This window comes from Cornus florida, unplaced genomic scaffold (genome assembly GCF_030987335.1).
Source record: "Cornus florida cultivar Cherokee Brave unplaced genomic scaffold, ASM3098733v1 CherokeeBrave_3.0.0_Hap2_Chr04, whole genome shotgun sequence".
Taxonomy (NCBI): Eukaryota; Viridiplantae; Streptophyta; class Magnoliopsida; order Cornales; family Cornaceae; genus Cornus; species Cornus florida.
In genome coordinates this window covers 56050499-56071671 of record NW_026775574.1, presented here as the reverse complement: position 1 = coordinate 56071671, position 21173 = coordinate 56050499, and the positions used below count along the sequence as shown (strand labels likewise).

The 21173-nt window shown below is 36.9% G+C and overlaps 2 protein-coding genes across 2 annotated transcripts; both read left to right on the top strand.

The window, feature by feature from the left end:
* Nucleotides 1–16407: 16407 nt before the first annotated feature.
* Nucleotides 16408–17525, top strand: LOC132304990 (uncharacterized). The gene is made up of 2 exons (XM_059802681.1): nt 16408–16967; nt 17093–17525. Exons 1-2 carry the CDS (start codon nt 16408–16410, stop codon nt 17523–17525), a joined length of 993 nt encoding a protein of 330 aa, XP_059658664.1.
* Nucleotides 17526–17579: 54 nt separating this feature from the next.
* On the top strand, nt 17580–18492 carry LOC132304989 (uncharacterized). Its single transcript, XM_059802680.1, has 2 exons — nt 17580–18222; nt 18308–18492. Exons 1-2 carry the CDS (start codon nt 17580–17582, stop codon nt 18490–18492), a joined length of 828 nt encoding a protein of 275 aa, XP_059658663.1.
* The last annotated feature ends 2681 nt before the right edge of the window (nt 18493–21173 follow it).

Here is a 21173-nt window from a genome sequence, read left to right as displayed (position 1 = left end):
TTGTTTTTGATATCCCTTGTTTTTCGTGTATAAGCCTGATCAACTTATGCGTGGAAAATGTGGGGGTGTTACATGAACTCCATGGAAGAGGATATTAGCTCCAACTATAAGTGCTATTCCACGGCCAAGGAGCTCTGGGACAATGTGAATCAGATATACTCTAATTTGGGAAATTAGTCTCAGATCTACGAATTGACTCTAAAACTTGGTGAGATTCGGCAGGGAGAAAACTCTGTCACCAAGTATTTCAATTCATTGATTATGAATTGAAATCCACTGAAGATGCCAATCACTACAAACGGACCGTAAAGGCTCATCGCATTTACAAATTCCTTGCTGGGCTCAACGTGGAATTTGATGAAGTACAGGGACGGATCATTGGCAAGACTCCACTTCCTCCAATTGGTGAGGTGTTTGCTGAGGTTTCTAAGAGAAGAGAGCCGCAGACATGTAATGTTGGGGAAGAAGACTACCAGCAAACCTATTGAGAGTTTTGCCCTTATTGTTGCTGAGACTGCTGCTAATAAGCAGTTAAGTTTTAGCGAAAACCTGAAGAGAAGCCACGGGTTTGGTGCGACTTCTATAACAAACAGTGCCATTCTCGGGAGAACAGATAGAAAATCCACAAAAAACCAGCGCATTGGAAGAGTAGCAGGCCTGGTGACAGAAATAGGCGTGCGGTTCCTACTGCCAATGAAGCTGAGGCAAGTCCCTTAAGCTAGGAGCAGATGGATCACCTTCTGAAGCTACTAAAATTTAATTCCTCATCTGGTATTCTTAGTGTTTCTCTTACACAAACAGGTAGTGCACTTAATGCCCTTTCTTGTTGTTTAAATTGTACTCCATGGATCATCGATTCTAGAGCCTCTGATCGTATGACCAGCCTTTCCAATCTTTTTAACACTTACTCACCATGTTATGGCCTTGAAAAAATTAGAATTGCAGATGGTAGTTTCTCACCTATTGCAGGAGAAGGTTTGATAAAATTATCCGAGAATATAGATCTTAAATCAATTCTCCATGTCCCTAAACTAGCCTGTAACCTTTTGTTTGTGAGTAACTAACCAAAGAATTTAATTGTCGTGTAATTTTCTGTGATTCTTACTGTGTTGTGAATTTTAGGACCAGAGCTCGAGGAAGAAGATTGACCGTGCTAAGATAATAGATGGACTTTGCTACTTTGATGGGGACTTCTCCAGTAATAAAAAGGCTCAAGGCCTTAGTAGTGTTAGTTCTAACTCTGTTTATGAACAAGTAATGTTTTGGCATTTAAGACTAGGACATCTTAACTTTCCATATCTTAAACATTTGTTTCCTACTTTATTTAAAGGTTTGGATTGTTCATCGTTCTATTGTGAAAATTATTGTTTATCCAAGAGTCACACTCCCTGCAACAATTTGAACATCTGGATGCAAGATTAATAAAAAGAAATCTGTCATGGAACGCAAACATAGCATTACTAGACCATCTTGGTCTAGCTTTACCCTAACACAAATCATGCCATTCAACTTCCTCAAAAGATGCCCTGCAACAGTACTACCATGCCTTTTTAATAAAGAACTTGCCAGTTTTTCAAAGAATTCTATCATTACAAGGGTTGAATGGTAATAGTAGCAACAAACACTCTCAATTGGTTGAAGATGTCCTCTTATAACAGCATCCAATTCCATTGGCCATTAGACATGAGAGTGTGGATTGTAGAGTTTTAATATGAAGTGCTACAAAAATTTCTTTTGAATTGATGTGCTAACACTTGTTGGGATCCTTGGGGATGAGGTTATTAATTAAAAAATAAAAACCAAAGGAAAAGAAATTGATCTTAGCATCCTTTATTTATTTATTTTTTAGGTAAACTTAGCATCCTTTATTGTTATGCGCTCAACTACACTTTAATTTTTGAATAGTGATTTATGGATTGAAATAGGCAGTTACCCATGCTAAAAACATAAAAGCAAACAACACAAATCAAGCATCTAAACAAATCTTCACAACGCAAATTACTTAGACAACAAAATTAAAACTCACCAATTCAATACAACCACTAAAAATCCACAATATGTACGTAATTATAATACAATCATAGTATAGCAGATAATATAGTAAACCTAAATAAACAATTATAAATAGTATATAAAACTTAAATGTACAATTATATCATGTATTAAAATCATTTCATGTATTAATCTTAAGATTTGTGTTGTTATTAATTATGCAATTAAAATTATATAAGATAATATTACTTTTAAGTGTAATACTGAATCTCATTTATGTGAGTGGGTTGGTGTTGTCATATAATGGGAACCACCACCATTTACATAATTGAGATTCGTTCTGATTTAGTTCCCAAATCATTATTCTTAACCAAGGGCGGATTTAGAAATTGTTAATGGGGTGGGCTAATATTAGTAATATATTTTTTTTGATGGGTTAATACTAGTAATAATAAAAAAAATTTGGGCTGACTGAAATTTACTATAATAAAAAATTCTTTTTTTTTTTGGGGTGTTGGGGGGGGGGGGGGGGGGAGGGTGCTTGAGTCCAGTGTCCTTAACATTTTAAAGAAAAACACTAATCACGAAGGCTCTTTCATAGTTATTTTATGGCCTCATGCTGAATTCATTAAATGATGACGTGGAATGACTGCACTCTCATAATAGATTGTGAAATATATATTTTGGAGAGAGTATAAAAAAAAATATATATATTGTTAATTGGCTAATTTCGTTGTTAAAACAAGCCTGATCGAGTTGTAAAATATCAGTTCAAAATTTCAGGATGATGATCAGATGCGGATTTAAAGAAATTCAAGTGTTCAAGGTTACTACACTCCGGGATGATGCGAACAATGCTTTAGAAAGGTATATGAGTGAGTGAGAACACTTTAGGGAATTTAGAAGGTTGAAGGAAACATAAATTTCACTTCTGTCCATTAGGAACCAATACGAGAATCCTTGAACTAGTAGCCAAACCATGGTTCATAGTACAATTCCTTATTGCCAAGCTTGAACCGGTACCACAGTTGGGAACCGGTACCAAAAGTGCGTCAAAAAGGATTCTGACCTTCTTGAACCGGTACCACATTTGGGAACTGGTACCAGGAGTCCTGACAGCATCAGAATTTCAATTTCCTTATCCGTTTTGATTCCTTTTTGGACCAAACTTCCTTCTAAGTCCTATGCATGAAATTTTCAATATTTTCAGAGGGAATAGGACATTCTAAACTTGATATAAACCTTGATAGTCATCTAGGTTTATTCACGGCTTTTGCATATAAAATTCATATTCAATTGAGAGCCATCTTTGAGAGATAGTTTTTATTCATTCAGAAAATCAATCTGATTTTTCTTATTTTATTTTTGAGAGCACACACATAAACACAAGAGTGATTTAGGAGTTTTGTTCTCTATCTCATCAGAATTGGAGCATAATTGAAGATTCAGAAATTCTGAAAAGCATAATTCATTCGTTCTTCGTCAAATTCAGATTTAGTAGAAAAGGGGTGAAATGATCACACTTTGAAGGGGTTAAAACATTCGTGGAGTATTTTCTAATCTACCTGCAACTCTTTACAGAGATCGGGAGTAAGCCTGAGGTCGAGAGCTATTGGACGGGAGAGTCGCAAAGCCAGGGATTGTCAGCAATTGGTTTTTGGTTGAATGATAGGTTGTGAGATTGAGTCAAAGTTCGGTATACTTTGCTTCAAACATAGTGGATCATTTATCTCAGGACGGTACAGTCCAATGAGATTTTTCCTGTTACAATTGGCATATTCTACCAATTGGGGTTTCCTCGATAAAATCCTGGTGTCATCTCTCAAACTCTATTTACTTTACTTGCATTTTATTTTTACTTTGTGGTTTGATTTTAGTTTTATTTCGGTAAAATTAAAATAAGTAAAAATTAGATAAAAGAGCAAGTTAAATATATTAACCATCCTTTAGGTTATCTATCCATATTATATTCCACAACCATTCCGATGCACACAAACTCTCAATAAAGGAGGCCTTCTTAAGGTAGCACTTCTTAGACCAGGTAACCCACAATTTATCCTTGGATAGAATAAAGTCCCAGGCCAACAAGCATTTCAATGTTGTATCCATGTTAGAAATTCTCCTAATTCCAAAACCACCTTATGTTTTGGGAGCTGTTATCTTCTTCCAGTTTAAACCATAAAGTTTATAATTGTTTTCATCATGCCCCTATATGAAGTTCCTCTTTCTCTTTTCAAGGGCGTTAACCACCGATGCAAGAAGTGTATAAACTAAAGTCCAGTAGTGGACAAGAGGGATAACCACAGCCCTTATAAGTTCTATCCTACCAGCCATAGAAATATGAAGCCCTTGAAATATTCTATCTAGTTGTAGAAGCTGTAACTTTATCAATCAAGTTCAAACAGTCAGTTCTTTTCAACTTTTTATCTGAGATAGGTAGCCCCAAGTAAGTAAAGGGGAGCTGACCCAACTTGTGATACCCCTCGATTCTAGAGTCACGGGTAATCAAGTTCGAGCACAGATCCGAGGGATACCAAACAATTAAGTATATAAATAAGTATTTGATTACAAAAGAAATAACTAAGAATAAATAAATAGCAGAAAAGAAACTAAATAATAAATCATTAACTTAATAAATAATTAATCCTCCAAAAGAATTATCCAAAACCTTAAATTATCATTACAACTCAGGATTCCATCTAGTGGACCCCTAATGATATTCCAACTGAAACAATTAAAAATAAACATAATTCGAAAGTAAAACATAAAGAGAGTCTTACGTAGAATCGGAAGAATAATGTGGATTGTCTCTGCTCAGCACGAATAACCTCTATGTCTGGACTGGCGAACACCTGAAAAATAATAGTGGGTCAGGCCCACGAATAAGTTCTTTCTACGACAACCCAAACAGAGACCGGAGAAACTATATATCTATAGCTAACTCATGCAATAACTATATAGTCCATACATACGTATACACACTAAAGGAACCTCACTAGACTATAGGGTTGCCTCAACCTGAATAGTAGGTAACATGCAAAAACGCACATATCACACAACCACACTATATCTAGCTACACATCCGTGGCAATATACGCACCATATCCACTGATCATGAGACTCAAGCTCATATTATGGCAAATGTCTATATATATATTCAATCTAAAGTAATCCACTATATATATCATCCAACTTGTTCAGTTGACCTGACACGAATATAAGTAGGACTTAAAATTTTAGTTAATCCATTCCCTTATAAAATAGGTAGGACTTAACTGATAAGTTAATCCATCCCTAGAGTGCTACCATCCCATACTGGTGCACTACATCCACACAATCCAACAGTTGAGGTACCAATTAAAGGAGTACATCAAATAATCCAGAATAAACATAATAATATGATACCATATTATCGCAAAATAGGAATGACTTATAAAATTATTTAAACTTCATATATCACATATCCTACACATATTAAATCTTAAACAGACTGATATTTTATTATACAATCACGTAAGCATTCTCCATATACTATTCATGCTATACATTTAATCTTAATTGTTAGAACAAACTAAAGACTAAATCCATTCATTCCTCAAAGAATTAAATAGCATGCATTGATATATTTAAATTTGTTTAAGATTTATTTAAACTCATTCATAGCCCTTATTTGATGTTTAGGACTCCTCAAATTCAATAAAAAGTAAAACAATGCTGTTTCCGAAACTTCTCTAGGCAAGGCTCGAGTTTTTGTCCTACTTGCTCGAGTATTCTGTTTCAGGCTCGAGCATCTTGCTTCAGGCTCGAGCTTTTCACCAAATTGCTCGAGCTTTTCCTTTTAGGGTCAAGCTTTCCTTTTCAGGCTCGAGCTTTTCACCTAATGGTTTGAGTTTTGCCCCCAAGGCTCGAGCACTGTATCAACAAATCAAGCACTGTTTACGCGATTTAACCCATAATTCTTCTGTGAACCCAAATATTTATTGTTTTGAGGATTCTAAGGCATGTTTCTAGGTTCCATCAATAAACAGATATGAAAATACATCATGCAAAACATGTAACAATTCATAAAATAATCAAATCAAATCTCTGAATTTATTTATTCACACAGTAAGAACAACCATGAAAATATAATTTATACAACCTATGTTCTAAATCAATTAAATTATAAATTCCAATTTTAATGTTTCTTTACATAACCCTAAGATTATACTAGAGATATATATTTCATAGATCAAAGGAGAAGTGTAGAACAAGAACTTGCCTTTAGGGATTTGATAAAAATCCTAACCTCCTTCTTCTTCCTCCTCCTTTTTCTTCTTCTTCTTCTTCCTCCTCTTTCTTCTTCATCCTTCTTTCTCTCTCTCTCTCTCTAAAATATAATACGTGATATATTTTCTAGTCCTCTTTTCAACAGTATAGCTATATATTTATAGGCTGAATACTAACCCTATTCCTTTTTCCTAATCCACATCAAATTAATAAAGAAAATAATAATATAAAAATACTAAAAAAGTAACTAAAAATATATGTTACATATAATCTATGTATATTATTTTTATCTAAATAAAATAAATACATTAGATTATCTCCAAAGGACTTTCCCTATATATATATATATATATATGCATATACACTATCAATGGGTAATTATTCGTACCCATTAAACTCCTTATCCAAGTAATCCATAGAACCCAATTAGTTAGCCCATGACTGCTGTCCATAACCATTTGAATAAAATAAAATAAAATACAATTAAATAAAAGCAAATAAAACAACCATTTAAAACATTTAATTCATAACTATTAATTACAAGAAAACACTTAACATTTAAGTACACAAATACACATAATTCAACTAAACAAGTATTTCAAATAAATACATAATCAATTAATTTATACAATCAATTAAACAAAAAGCCAAGAAATCAAATAAAGAATTAAAAACATAATTAAAACAATTAATAAAATACCGAGACTATCTTTTTAAAATTAGAGATATTACACAACTCGCAACTCAAAATTCTTAGAATTGACGCTTTCCTCTTCACAGACCTGGTTAAGAAGATTTCTGATTTATCTTTACTCACAAAAAGTCCAAAAACTGCTTCAAAGTGATTCATTATCTTTCTGAGAGTGAAAGCAGTTCCCAAATACACCACCACTAAGAGCTTATCAGCAAAAAATTGGTGGGTTAGGGGGATGCTAGCTTTGGCAGCGGCTGTAGACACTACCAATTTCCCTTGCTTTACCTCAGCTTCAAAAATACCTGAAAGGTACTCAGTCACCAGAGTGTATAAGGAAATGGATTAACTATAATGTTAAGTACTACTTATATTTGTGTCAGGTCAACTGAACAAGTTGGATGACACATCGTGGTTTACTTTATATTGGATAGGATGGATGTTATATATGTATAGATATGTACCATGATATGAGTTTGAGTCTCAGGATCATGATTAGGGTACGTATATTGCCTAGGATGGATAACTGGATATAGTAGATATCTGTGTGCCCTAGTGGGTCTAGGTACTCATGCTCACTTTATGTGCGATTTGCATATTGCCTTCTATTCAGGTTAAGGCAGACCTATAGTCCAGTTAGCGTCCTATTGTGTGTATATAGATATATTTATGGACTATGTAGTTATTGAATGGGTTAACTATAAATGTGTAGTTTCTTTGGTCTCTGTTTGGGTTGTCATAGAAAAAACTTGTTCGTGGGCCTGACCCACTATTAATGTTTAGATGTTCGTCAGTTTCTGACATAGAGGTTGTTCATGCTGAGCAGAGACAGTCCACATCATTCTTTCAATTGTACGTAGGATTTTTCTTCATGTTTTAGTTTTGGATTATATTTTATTTCAATTATTTCAGTTGGGATATTATTAAGGGTCCACTAGATGGATTTCCAAGTTATAATGATATCGGAGGTTTTGGATATTATATATTTGGAGGATTATTTATTTATTAATTAAAGAATTTATTATTTAGTTTCTTTACACTTATTTATTTATTCTGTTGTTAATTAAATACTTTAATTGTTTGATATCCCTCGGATTTGTGCTCGAACTTGATCAGCCGTGGCTCTAGAATCGAGGGGTATCTATAACGATCCACTCCACCACATGGTATGATATTATTCGTTTTGGGCCTGAGCTCACACGGTTTTGCTCTTGGGTTTTATCCCAAAAGGCCTCGTACTAATTGGAGTGACACACCTACATATAAGCACTTCACTTTTTCCTTACCTAGGCGATGTGGGATTGTGCACCCACAGCTCGCCAGTGTGGTAGCCTACCAGTGTCTCGCACCCGCTCACAGGGTTATCACAATCCATCCCCCTTATAGGCCCGATGTCCCTATCGGCACACTTTTGGCTGGGTCAGGCTTTGATTCCATTTGTAATGACCCATTCCACCACATGGTATGATATTGTCCGTTTTGGGCCTGAGCCTGCACGGTTTTGCTATTGGGTTTTATCACAAAAGGCCTCATACCAATTGGAGTGACACACCTACATATAAGCACTTCACATTTCCCTTACCCAGGCGATGTGGGATTGTGCACCCGCAACTCGCCAGTGTGTTAGCTTGCCAGTGTCTCGCACCCGCCCACTGGGTCATCACAGTATCACAGTAAAGTTTCAACTTCTACACTTGATACACACACACACACACACACACACACACACACATTCATATACTTGTTTAGAATATAATTTTCTTATATTTTATTTTGGAAAGATGAATACACTGGTTTATAGAGGGTGCCACTATATAAACATATAGATTATTTGTGAGTAGCGTGATGCGGAAACTATTAGTTTATTAAGTTGTGAATTATTACTCTAATAACCTAGAGGGGGTGAATAGGTCAACTTGCCCAATTTTGTGATTGATTAATTTACCCACAATAATGATCAATTAAATATATACAATCACAAAAATATAAATAGTAAAGTAGAGTTTGAGAGATGACACCGGGTTTTTAGCAAAGAAACTCCGATTGGTGGAAATCAATTGAAAAACCTTGAGGACTTTCGCAGCCTTGAGCGAAATGGTCCATTATTGTTGAAGTAAAGTACAATGGGCTATGCCTCAAGCTCACACCCACTTCACTCTACTAAGAACCAATTGTTGAACATCTTCGACTTTGCGACTTCTTCGTCCAAACACTCTTTGACTTTAGGCTTACTCCTTGATCCCTGTAAAAGATTAATGGTAGATCATGAACACTCCGCAAATACTCTGACCCTTTTAAAGTGTGATCAAAACTATAATGTTACCAAAATTTTTCTATTTTCTGGAATTTATTTGATTTTTTTGAATTATTTTAATCCTTGCCTCATTTTGCGTGTCATGTGGGCCCTAGGGTCATTTTGGTCATTTTCTTGAGCTGAGAATTTTAAAAATGTAATTTTTAATTATTTTAAGTCATTTGGAGGTGACGGGACTATTTTTAGAATTTTCGAAAGTAAAGACAATTTTTGGGTTCGGGAACTTCTCATGGCTTTCTCGTTTTAAGTGAGGGGGCATTGTAGTCATTTCACATGCATATACATATAAGTGTATCTTTACATTAGAGGAGATATTTTAGGGACCTTGTTGGTATTGTAATGGATGTTGATAGGCAAAAGAGTAACTAACCAAAAAGTGACAACCACACACATTTTGACAAGTGGCATGCTATTGACCACATGGTCAATTGTTGACCAACCCAATTTTCTTTCCTTCTTCCTTCATTTTCGGCAGAATGCTCCCACTCTCTAACCTTTCACTTTCTCATTTTATATCTATCTATATACACTTAATGTCTTCCACACTTCAAGCTTGATTTTGGAGAGATTAAGGTGAGATTTTCATGAAGCCATAGGTGAAGAAGTGAGGAGCTTGAGGAGAACTTTCATTTGAGACCAATATTGCAAGGGGTTAGGGATTTTGAAAATTTGGAGGCGTTAGGGCTTGTTTGGCTTGGCCTTCTTTTAAGTAGGAGTTTCTAAACCGCAAGTCTTTGGATTTTTTGTGAATTAATCTCTTAATTGTGATTTAACATGCTTATGTTATAATTGCTAAGTATGATCTCTACGTATTATGTAGTGAAATGTGTTGAATGTTATGATTATATATGTGTATTGTTGTGAAGGTTGATGTTCAATGTGTGTTGTACCATAACCTTCTTGAGTAAAATGTTATGTTTATTAAGTGACAATATTTCCTTCTCTTGAAATGTTGAGTTCTTTTCTAAGCTTGTTATGTTATTAAGGTTCAAAAGCATGGAATTTCATGACATCAAATTGTATATATATATTCATACATAGCATGGGGTGAGAAAAGGAAAGAAAGTTGTTTTTGAAAAGAAAGGAAGGTGTTTTGGAAAGGAAGGGAATCTATTTTAGGAAAAGGTTTGGGAATGGGGAGTGACATTTCATCTCTTAGATTTGCATAGAATTACACTCATTGTGTACGAATTGTAGGTAAAGATGTGTGATGGTATATTTATTTTTCCTAAAATGAGTATGATCCTTTTTGTATGTGCCGTTCTTTGTTTGGATTCACGGGATCGTTAAGGAGTGCGTTTTAGGCACTTCGTACTGAGCTTTATGTTCACCCCATTATTCTAATACTTTTCAAGTTCGGGAAAAGAAGTGGCGGACGACAATCCACCGCAATTTTAGAAAAGATTAGAACTCTCATTTTGCTGTCTTTTGTATAGAAATATGAATCATATTCTTTTGTATAGACTAAGTGTAATTTATGTAATGTTGGAAGGGTAGATGTTGTAAAAAAAAAACAATTAAATCCCTTAGGTTGAAAATTTTATAATTTTTTTGTTCTTTTGTAATAGGCTATGAGGAATCATGCATGATCATGTTGTTAACGGACTTAAATAGGCATTTTTTCCCTAAATGAAGGATTTTATAAATATAAACAATATAGTACATGGAGATAGAGTGAAAGCATACCCTCACTGTACAAAAAATTCCCTAACAAGGGAAAAAAGAAGACAATGCTAAGGAAAGTAAAAAATTACAAGATATCTTGAAGGCATAACCCCATGACATCAAGAACCTCCCAAATAATGCACTTAGCAATTTCCATTGCATCTCTACATTTATCATTGTGCATTCTCTCATTTCTTTCTCTCCAAATAAAGTAGAACACAACAGTAAACAAAATTCAAGCTACTTTGTTCCTCTTCCCTTGAAATCTTTGATTAAACACTATCTCCATATCTTAAACTTCATGCATCTTTTGTAAATTCCATCCCATAATCCCAGAAATATTATTCCATATATTCCAAGTAAAATCACAGCTGCAAAACAAATGATCCATAGTTTCCAAACTTCTAAGGCACAGATAACATCTAGAGACAATAGAAACACCTTTCTTATGCAAAAAAGAATGAGTCACAATAGCATCCTGCAAAACCAAAACTGAGTGTGTAGACCACCTCGGCCTCCCCCCACTCCAACATAAATCATACCAACAAACTTCAGGTCTAGAACTTCTATATACCTCCCAAGCTGCTTTAAAACAAAAATTGGACTGCCATGTAAGTTGATCTTCTCCTCCGAAAATCCTTTGATTGTGAAATACTTGTCTCAGTTTTTGTGAGGTGTTACTCAACTGCTCTTCATCCCATTGTCCATCAATAATATAATCACTCAATGTACTCTGTTTATTCCTGCTGAGTTCTTGTGACTTCAATGGGTATTGTAAATCCGTATTTCTATGATTTCTTATGCGTTTGGACATGATTCATTCTATATAAGGTTCATGGTAGCCCTTTTGTTCACTTCACATTCATAGCAGTTCATTTCAATTTTCACAGCTTGTAGGACCATTTCGGTCGACTGAAATTGATTTTTCCTATGGCCTCACCAAAAATTTTGCTCACAACTGGCCGACCGGTTTAGGAGTCATTTCGGTCGACTGAAGCTCCATTTCGGTCGACCGGTTTGCTACTAACTTGTGCATCTTGTTCCCTCTTTTGGTATAAATAATCCTGAGTATTGGGAGGTTGCTTAGAGTCTTCATGGAACATGATTAAGATGTAATAATGATGAGTAACACTAGGCTTGACGGTATTGACTTAGGTAACTTCAGGTTCGGATAAGGACCCGGTTAGCGGTTTACACCTACGGGTCTGGGTAGTTACAAAAACTGTTTTTTCCTTCAAATTCTAAATTATACAAAGCCAAATAAAATCATGATGGTATAATTATAGAACTCTGTATACTTTTATATTTTGGAATTCAATCAATTATCTGAACTTTAGATATAATTTATGTACGTGTATGTATTTTTATGGGAATATATATATATATATATATATATATATATTATTTATTCTTTGAAACTGGAATATGTGAATTATATATATATATATATATATATATATATATATATATATATATATATGACGATTGTATTAGAAGTGCATATATATGTTATGCGGTAGATATTATGTGTATATCTTTTTACTACCAAGGAAATATTCACAGTAAAGCTTTTAAGTGTATGTAGTTAGATATTTGTTTTTAGTCTGGAGTTGTAACGTGGGATTGATGGTCTTTGGCTTTGGATCAATTGAGATAGATAGTTAGGTGTTTGGTATAATTTTGGATTTCCATGGTTGAGTGTTGTATTTTCTCATGATTAAGTATGGGACCAAGGCTAAGGCTAAGGAGTTGTAGTTTGGATGAATTTTAATTCTTAGATCAACGAGATCAGTGTTACTTACTCGAGTGCTTACACGTACTGTAGTAATTAGGCCAAGAATTAATCCTACTTGATTAATCCTTTTAGGTATATTTTTTTTACAATTATATGTTATTATATAGATATCAGAGTTTAGATTTTGTCATGGACTAGTTGTGGACTTAGAGAGTAAAAAAGAAGTTACATATTACCGTACTCTCGTTAATAGGGATGAGTGGTCTTGATTAATACTATTAAATGTTAAAGTCATTTAATAAAGAGTATTTAATGATTGATTAATACATATTACAGTTAGGCATGGTTAGGGACCAGCCTTATCCGAGTGCACTACTTTGTGTTATGGCCATGGGTCTAATGAGCCCTTATTGTGTGGACGTGATCAGGAATCATCTGGGGAGTAGACGTACAATCCAGCCACACGTGTATTTTCGGTAGTCAGGGACTATGTGGTTCACACCACTTATTGGAGAGGAGCCAGGGGCTCATGTGAGATGATGACAATAAAACAGCCAACTAGTTGAGGGGAGCGGGGCTCATGTGAGGTAGGTTAAATTTAGTAAATTAAATATTGAGATGATTAATAGATTTATAGTGTGAATTCGAGATTCTGATTATCTTGTGACACAGTGGTATTGAGATATAATATTTATGAGGAAATAATTATTGGATGGGAATGAAATTATAGTAATATAGTTGTACCAAATGTGATAGTAGTTATAGTGACTATTAGATATTAATATTTATGTACTTCGGCAATATTAGTACCTAGTAGGTGATTTGGTGAACGTGATTAATGTATATTTTATGGGTTGCATTTAAGTATGGGAATACAAGGTATGGGTTAACTTGCTGAACGATGATAGTGTTTAGCAATTTCTTACTGAGCTTGTGAGCTCACCCCTTTATTACTTTCAGGTGCACATGGATTTATCTTGCAAAGGAGGCTCAAAGGGAGATGGAGATTTTTCGGATTTCCACTTATTGATTTTATTATTGTTTCTTAGCAAACACTTTGTAATAAGTTTCACTTAGTTGGTGGAATTTTAATTAGTTGGAGATGTAATAGATTTCCTTTAGATTGATGGCTTTTTAAATAAAATGTTTTCTTATTGATTTAATCATGAATTTTGATGTATGTATGATGTGAGTCACGTACAAGATTTTAATATAAGACAAGGGCTTTTGTGTTAGAATTTTTGGAGCGTGACAATTATTATTATTATTGTTATTATTATTTATAAAAAGTAGTAGTTGAAAAAGAATCCGCGTTTATAGGCATGTCTGGTTCTTGGTAATTTCAGGCCACTATTCCATGTATGTATATGTGCGTGTATAGGTCTTTCATGAAGATTTAAGACGTGTCAAACATTATGCAAGTTACATTAATGATTAAACTGCTAAAAGTGTTTATAATTTTTTTATAACCAGAAAGCTAACTGCTAGGTTTTGAAGGAACTAATTAAGGGTCTTTTTGCATTTACATCTTAAAACCCTAGGCCGGCTGAGTGTCCACAAAGGCCTAATGGCTTGGAACTGCGCCAAGCCCAAACTGGCACATGAATTGGCACCAATTCTTCAAACTTTATAATTGATCAAAAAATTAATGGTCCGTGTGATCTAAAACAAATTAATAATTTAATTTTTTTGATAATTAAAAGCAAGTTAAGTAACTCAATCATGGTACAAGGCACTATTGTCTCCAAGGACATCTCAGTGTTAGTAGAGATTTAGGAAGTAAGTTTTTGAAGTTTGATTTTCAAATTTTAGTAAGTAAGTTCTTGAAATCTGATTTTCGAGATTTAGCTGTAGCATGTGATTGCACTAAGGAGAGGAAGGAGGAAAGCTTACCCCCTCTTGTGTTATCTTGAGCCCATCCCCTTGCTCAGCACTTCAGCAGACGGGAAAGGGTAATAAAAACGTGTTGTTCGAATAGAGTCGCTTTATCCATTTCTTTCTGTTGTCTTGGTGGAACCTACCTGCAAGAAAAAGAATCTATTGAGTACCCAACCACCTGATCAGTCGATCCGGAAATGAACTACATTTTTTTAATTTCTAGTAGTAAGATTGTGGAAGACCAAATCTACTAAATTATATATATATATATTTTTAATCCTCACACTTAATTAAATCGCAGTATAATTTATCCAACTTTCCTCAATATAAATCTATCCGCCCATTAAGAGCTTGCAGTGAAAACCTTGGACAGGGTAAACTCATAAAGTGTTCCAGAAAAACATTTCACAATATCTAGTATTATTTTTTTATTTCTTAAAATTATTTACTGTATTTAAAAAACACTTGGTTATCAAACTGTTGACTTTGCAATACCCATTCCTTACAAAAATATTATTGGTTATCCATGCGACCACAATGTGACTACAACAATTGCTTCTATTAAATGTAATCCTAAATTATTTAATTAATTAACACAGCTATCATTGCTGTAGGTTACTATTACGTAATAGTTGTTTTAATAGTTAGCTTGACACTTGCAAGAATAATGATGATTGATGATACGGACTCTACAATTTAACACGGACTCTAATAGACACAAGAGTCAGGGAGTTGGATAAGCTACAATTAATAAAGTGATATGGATAAAGAGTAATTCTCTAATCCGTATTGAACAAGAAAGGAGAAATTAATTCCCTTGTTGAATATTACAACCTACCCTATAAAAAAGGGTAATCAGCCAATTCAAAAGGTACGCCAAAGATTCCTAACAAAGTCCATTCATTTTTCTGGTCCGGTACTAACTTGACCATCGGAGATTCTTAGGCCGGTACTGCACCAGTGCCTTTCCGATAACTTTTTCTCTTCTCCGCAGGTTACGACGTCGTTCTGGGTCGTGACAGAATCTTACATCATCAGTTGGCGCTGCCTGTGGGAATGCGAATATTAGTTTCTTGAAAAACAATGGTTCAGTTGCAATCCGGAGTTTAACTCGGAGAAGGAAGCCAGCGCCCCTCGCGCCTTAACGGTGGAAGCCATCATCAACAACATGACGGCAGAAGTCGATCACAGCGTGGTGATAGCAGCTACCATCAACAGCGTCAAGGCGCCAATCAATCATAGCATGGTGATAGCAGCCACCATCCCCATCAACAGCGTCAAGGCGCAAATCCATCACAACATGGTGATGACGGTAGTCGTCAACCACATGACGATGAGAGCCAGTCGCGTTACAACGATGGTCATCAATCACATTATGATGACAATCAACCTCATCACAGGAATGACAGACCTCACGCTAGTCAGTCTCGCGCCAGTGAAGATCAGTTCGAGCATGTATCCCGTCAAGGGATTGCCTCCAGGCGTGTTCTAAGCATTGGGAAGATTATCGCGTTGGAACAATAAGTTCAGAACCTTACTCAAGGTATGAATCAATTGGTCCAGCAAAACACGGCAATCATGCAACACTTAGCCATCCCTGCAGTACCCTCTGAAGGTAACGATGACAACGATGGAGTAGACTATAGTTAAGCGGGATGTCGACAGAGAGACCTGCGCACTTCCACGCCTCGTTCCAGAGATATGTCTGATGCTGGAGAACGCACTGAAGCAATTTACGTCGATCAGCAGATGCAGGATCTTAAATTGAAAGTGGAAGGAATGGCCCAAGCCCTAAAATGAAAGGGTTCCGCCACAGTTGATGACCTTATTCAAAAGACGAATTTACCTTTTAATCCTCATATCATGGCTCTCCCATTGCCAACAAAATTCAAGATGCCTCAACTTGATAGTTTTGATGGAACGCGTGACCCCCTCGACCACTTAGAAACTTTCAAGTCCTTCATGAACTTGCAGGCTATTATGGATGAGATCATGTGCAGGGCTTTCCCCACAACACTCAAAGGGTCAGCCTGGGTTTGGTTTAATAAATTGAAGCCAGGATCTATCAACGACTTTGATGAACTCATTAAGCAGTTCATAAGGCATTTTATTACAGGGATGAGACATCGAAATCCAGCTACTTATCTGTTGAATGTTAAGCAAGACAAAGGGGAGTCATTACATGATTATATTGGGCGTTTTAATACGGAGATGTTGCAGGTTGACGATGTGGATGATAAGGTTACCCTTACAGCCTTTATGGGAGGGTTACAATCCTCCAAGTTCTTATTTTCCTTGTCAAAAGACCCACCAAACAGCATGGTAGAGTTATTAATAAAGGCCCAGAAATATATGAATACTGAAGATGCCATGAATTCAAGAAAAGGCAAAAGAGTCCACGATAAGAAAGGAGATAAGAAAAGGTCAGCCGCTAGCTCCAAAGACGAGAGAGACACCAAGTTTAAAAAGCCTACCAATGATAGGCCCCCTAGAGTACCCAGGGGCAAGAAAGCTACACTAACTTCACTCCCTTGAACACCCCGATCAGCCAAATCCTCCTGCAGATCCAAGATGACCACTCCTTAAAATGGCCCCTAAAGTTGAAGTTAGATCCAACGAGAAGATCTAGGGATAAGTATTGCCGGTTCTATAGAGACCATGGGCATAATACCGATGATTGCTTCGACTTGAAGAACAAGATAGAAAGCCTAATTCGACGGGGGCAGTTGCATAGATATGTTACAGAACGTGAAAAAGGTGCAACTCAACCTACCCGTGAGAATAGAAAGAACAACCCTCCTGGCCGCCCGTTGGGAGAAATAAAGGTGATTATGGGAGGATTTGCTTGTGGGGGAGAATTAAGCTTGGCACGAAAAGCCCATATCAGAAGAGTCCGGAGCTCGGCAAGAGTGAATGAAGTTAAAATTCATGAACCCCCGCCGAAGTCTCCTAGAGTGGAGGGCCAGGACATTACCTTTTAAGAAGAAGATGCTAAGGGAATCCAGCAGCCACATGACGATCCTTTGGTAGTGACAATGGTCATGGCCAATTACGCAATCCATCGTGTGCTAATCGACAATGGTAGTTTTGCCGACTTGTTATTTATTGATGCATTTGACAAGATGTGTATTGGCAAGGAAAGGTTAAGGCCAACGAAGTCCCCCCTTGTTGGTTTTTCTGGAGAAAATGTTTTCCCTTTAGGTGTAGTCACACTTTCGTTGACAGCTGGGACTAGTCCGAAACAAATAACCGTGATGGTAGATTTTCTGGTAGTAGACTGTCCATCTACGTATAATATAATCCTAGGGAGAATAACTTTGAATGTAATGAGAGCCGTCACTTCAACATACCACCTATTGATACGGTTTTCTATAAAGCAAGGCATTGGTGAGTTAAGAGGTGACCAAGCCACAGCAAGGGAGTGTCATGCCGCTGCTTTAAGAACAAAAAAGTTGCAGGAAGCATTGGCCATTGAGAAACCAGAAGGGTTAACTGAGAAGGAACTCAATCAAAGGGCGGAACCAGTGGAGGACCTCGTAGAGATCGACTTGGATAAAGAAAAAGCTGGAAGAAAGATGTGTTTGCATAGGCACATGACAACATGCCTAGCATCGACCCCTCCATTGTGCAGCATCGGCTCAATGTGGATCCATCTTTCAAACCGGTCAGACAAAAAAGGCGAGTGTTTGCTCCAGAGAGGAACCTTGCTATATTAGAGGAGGTTGAGATACTCCTGAAGGCTGACTTTATCCGGGAGGTACAGTACCCCCATTGGCTGTCAATGTGGTCCTGGTCGAAAAGGTAAATGGCAAGTGGAGGCTTTGTGTTGATTTTACAGATCTAACTAAGGCTTACCCAAAGGATAGTTTTCCTTTACCAAGGATCGATATGTTGGTTGAAGGAATAGCAGGACATGAGTTACTTAGCTTTATGGATGCTTACTCCTAATACAACTAGATCCTAATATATGTATGCTCCTGATAATGAAAAAACTTCTTTTATTACTGACAGAGGTCTATATTGCTATAAGGTAATGCCATTCGGGTTGAAGAATACGGGTGCCACCTATCAGAGACTAGTCAACACAATGTTCAAGCAACAAATATGGAGAAACATGGAAGTGTATGTGGATGACATATTGGTAAAAAGACTAAAGGCCGAAGACCACTTAGCTAATTTACAGGAGTCTTTTGATGTGCTTAGGGCCCATAATATGCGATTGAATCCAAGCAAGTGCGCCTTTGGAGTATTCTCGGGAAAATTTCTGGGGTATATGGTAAGCCAAAGGGGAATCGAGGCAAACCCTGAAAAGATTTGGGCAATACTGGATTTGAGATCACCTAGATCAACTAAAGAAGTTCAGAGGCTAGCAGGAAAGGTCATAGCTTTGAACAGGTTAATTTCTCGAGCCATTGACAAATGCCTTCCTTTCTTTAAGATACTAAAGAAAGCCTTCGAGTGGACCCCGAAGTGCGAGCAAGCATTCATTGGGCTCAAAAACTATCTCAGCTTACCGCCATTATTGTCTCGAGCAATTTCTGGAGAAAGTTTGTACCTTTACCTAGCAGTTTCCCCCGTAGCGGTAAGCTCAGCATTGGTCAGGGAAGAGAACGGTATTCAAAAGCCGGTATATTATACTAGCCGAGTACTTTGGGCAGTAGAGGAAGGGTACCCGGCGACAGAGAAACTAGCGTTCGCACTAGTTGTGGCAGCAATGAAACTCAGACCATACTTCCAGGCATACACCATAATGGTGCTGACAGACCAACCACTAAGGCAGGTCCTCTACAAGCTAGAGACATCAGGACGCTTCACGAAGTGGTCAATAGAACTTGGTGAGTTCGACATCCAATACAAGTCGAGGGTAGCAATAAAAGGCCAAACACTAGCTGATTTTGTGGTTAAGTTTTCTTCCTCTCTAAAAGAGGATGGGGTCATAGCCCCAGCTAAAACTAAAAATCAGATGCACTCAGACGATACTTGGTCACTTTATGTTGGCGGGTCATCCAACACCCGAGCTTGTGGGGCAGGATTAGTGATTATATCACCAGAGGGAGAGAATCTGAAATATGCACTCCGATTTGGTTTCAGAGCTACCAATAATGAGGCAGAGTACGAGGCTTTGATAGCAGGATTAAAGTTAGTAGAAGCTCTCAGAATGCAACAATTGAAGGTGTTTACTGATTATCAGTTGATTGCAGGGCAAGTTTGTGAAGAGTATGAAGCCAAAGATGACAAGATGAAATTGTACTTGCAAAAGGTAAGGGGCCAAATTAGTCATTTCAAAAAGTTTACAATCAAACACATACCTAGAATTGAGAACGAGAATGCAGATGCTAGCTACAACGGTAGAGCTTGAGAGTACTAAGGCCATACCACTTGAGTACTTAGAAGAACCTAGTATATTTAAAAAGCACAAAGAAGTCAACCAGTTGGCACTAGGGTTAGAGTGGGCAGACTCAATAATTAAGTACCTCAAGGATGGGGAGCTGCCACAAAACCCGATGGAAGCTCGGAAGGTAAGGATCCGAGCGCCCAGATATACGCTTGTTAATGGAGTTCTCTATAAGAGGGGTTTTTCTTTGCCTTTTCTACATTGTGTCTCAGCGGAGGAAGCTCGTTATATCATGAAAGAGATACACGAGGGCATTTGCGAAAATCATGCAGGGGGCAGATCTTTAGCTTACAAAGCAGTTCGTTAAGGCTATTATTGGCCCACCATGTAGATGTAGAGAGATGCACTGGAATTTGTAAAGAAATGTGATAAATGTCAACGATTTGCCAATGTCCCTAGACAACCGCTAGAGGAGTTAGTGCCGATGTTAAGTCCATAGCCCTTTGTTCAATGGGGAATAGACCTGATTGGTCAACTGACTACAGGGAAAGGGCAAACCAAGTATGCTGTTGTGGCAATCGACTATTTCACCAAGTGGGTAGAAGCTCAACCCTTGGTTACCATCATGGCAAATAACATCAAAGACTTTACTTGGAAGTCTATAGTATGCAAGTTTGGAGTTCCCCATGTCATTGTGTGAGACAACAGGAAGCAGTTCGACTGTGCTATCTTCAAAAATTTTTATTCCCAGTTAGGAATAAAAAATCATTACTTATCACCAGGGCATCCGCAAGCGAATGGGCAAGCGGAAGTGGCCAATAAAACAATACTCAGTTTAATTAAAAAACGACTTAAGAAGGCAAAATGGGGGTGGCCGGAGGAGCTTCCCGGGGTGTTGTGGGCTTATAGAACTGCAACAAAAACCACAACAGGTGAAACTCCATTTCTCCAAGCCTTTGGGAGCGAAGCTGTAATTCTAGTGGAAACTGGTGTAACAAGTTTCAGAACCAAACACTATGACCCACTCCAGAATGAAAGAGAACTGGCTGTCAGCTTAGACTTAATTGAAGCGAAAAGGGAACAAGCCCAAATCAAAGTTGCAGCCTATCAACAAGTGATGTCTCGATATTATAACTCCCGTGTAAAAGAAAGAAGGTTCCAACCCGGAGACCTTGTCCTACGTAAGGTAACTCAGGCAACTAAGGAACCTAACGAAGGTAAACTTGCCCCTAATTGGGAAGGCCCTTATAGGGTTGTTCGTACAAGAAGACAAGCACTTATTGGCTAGAGACAT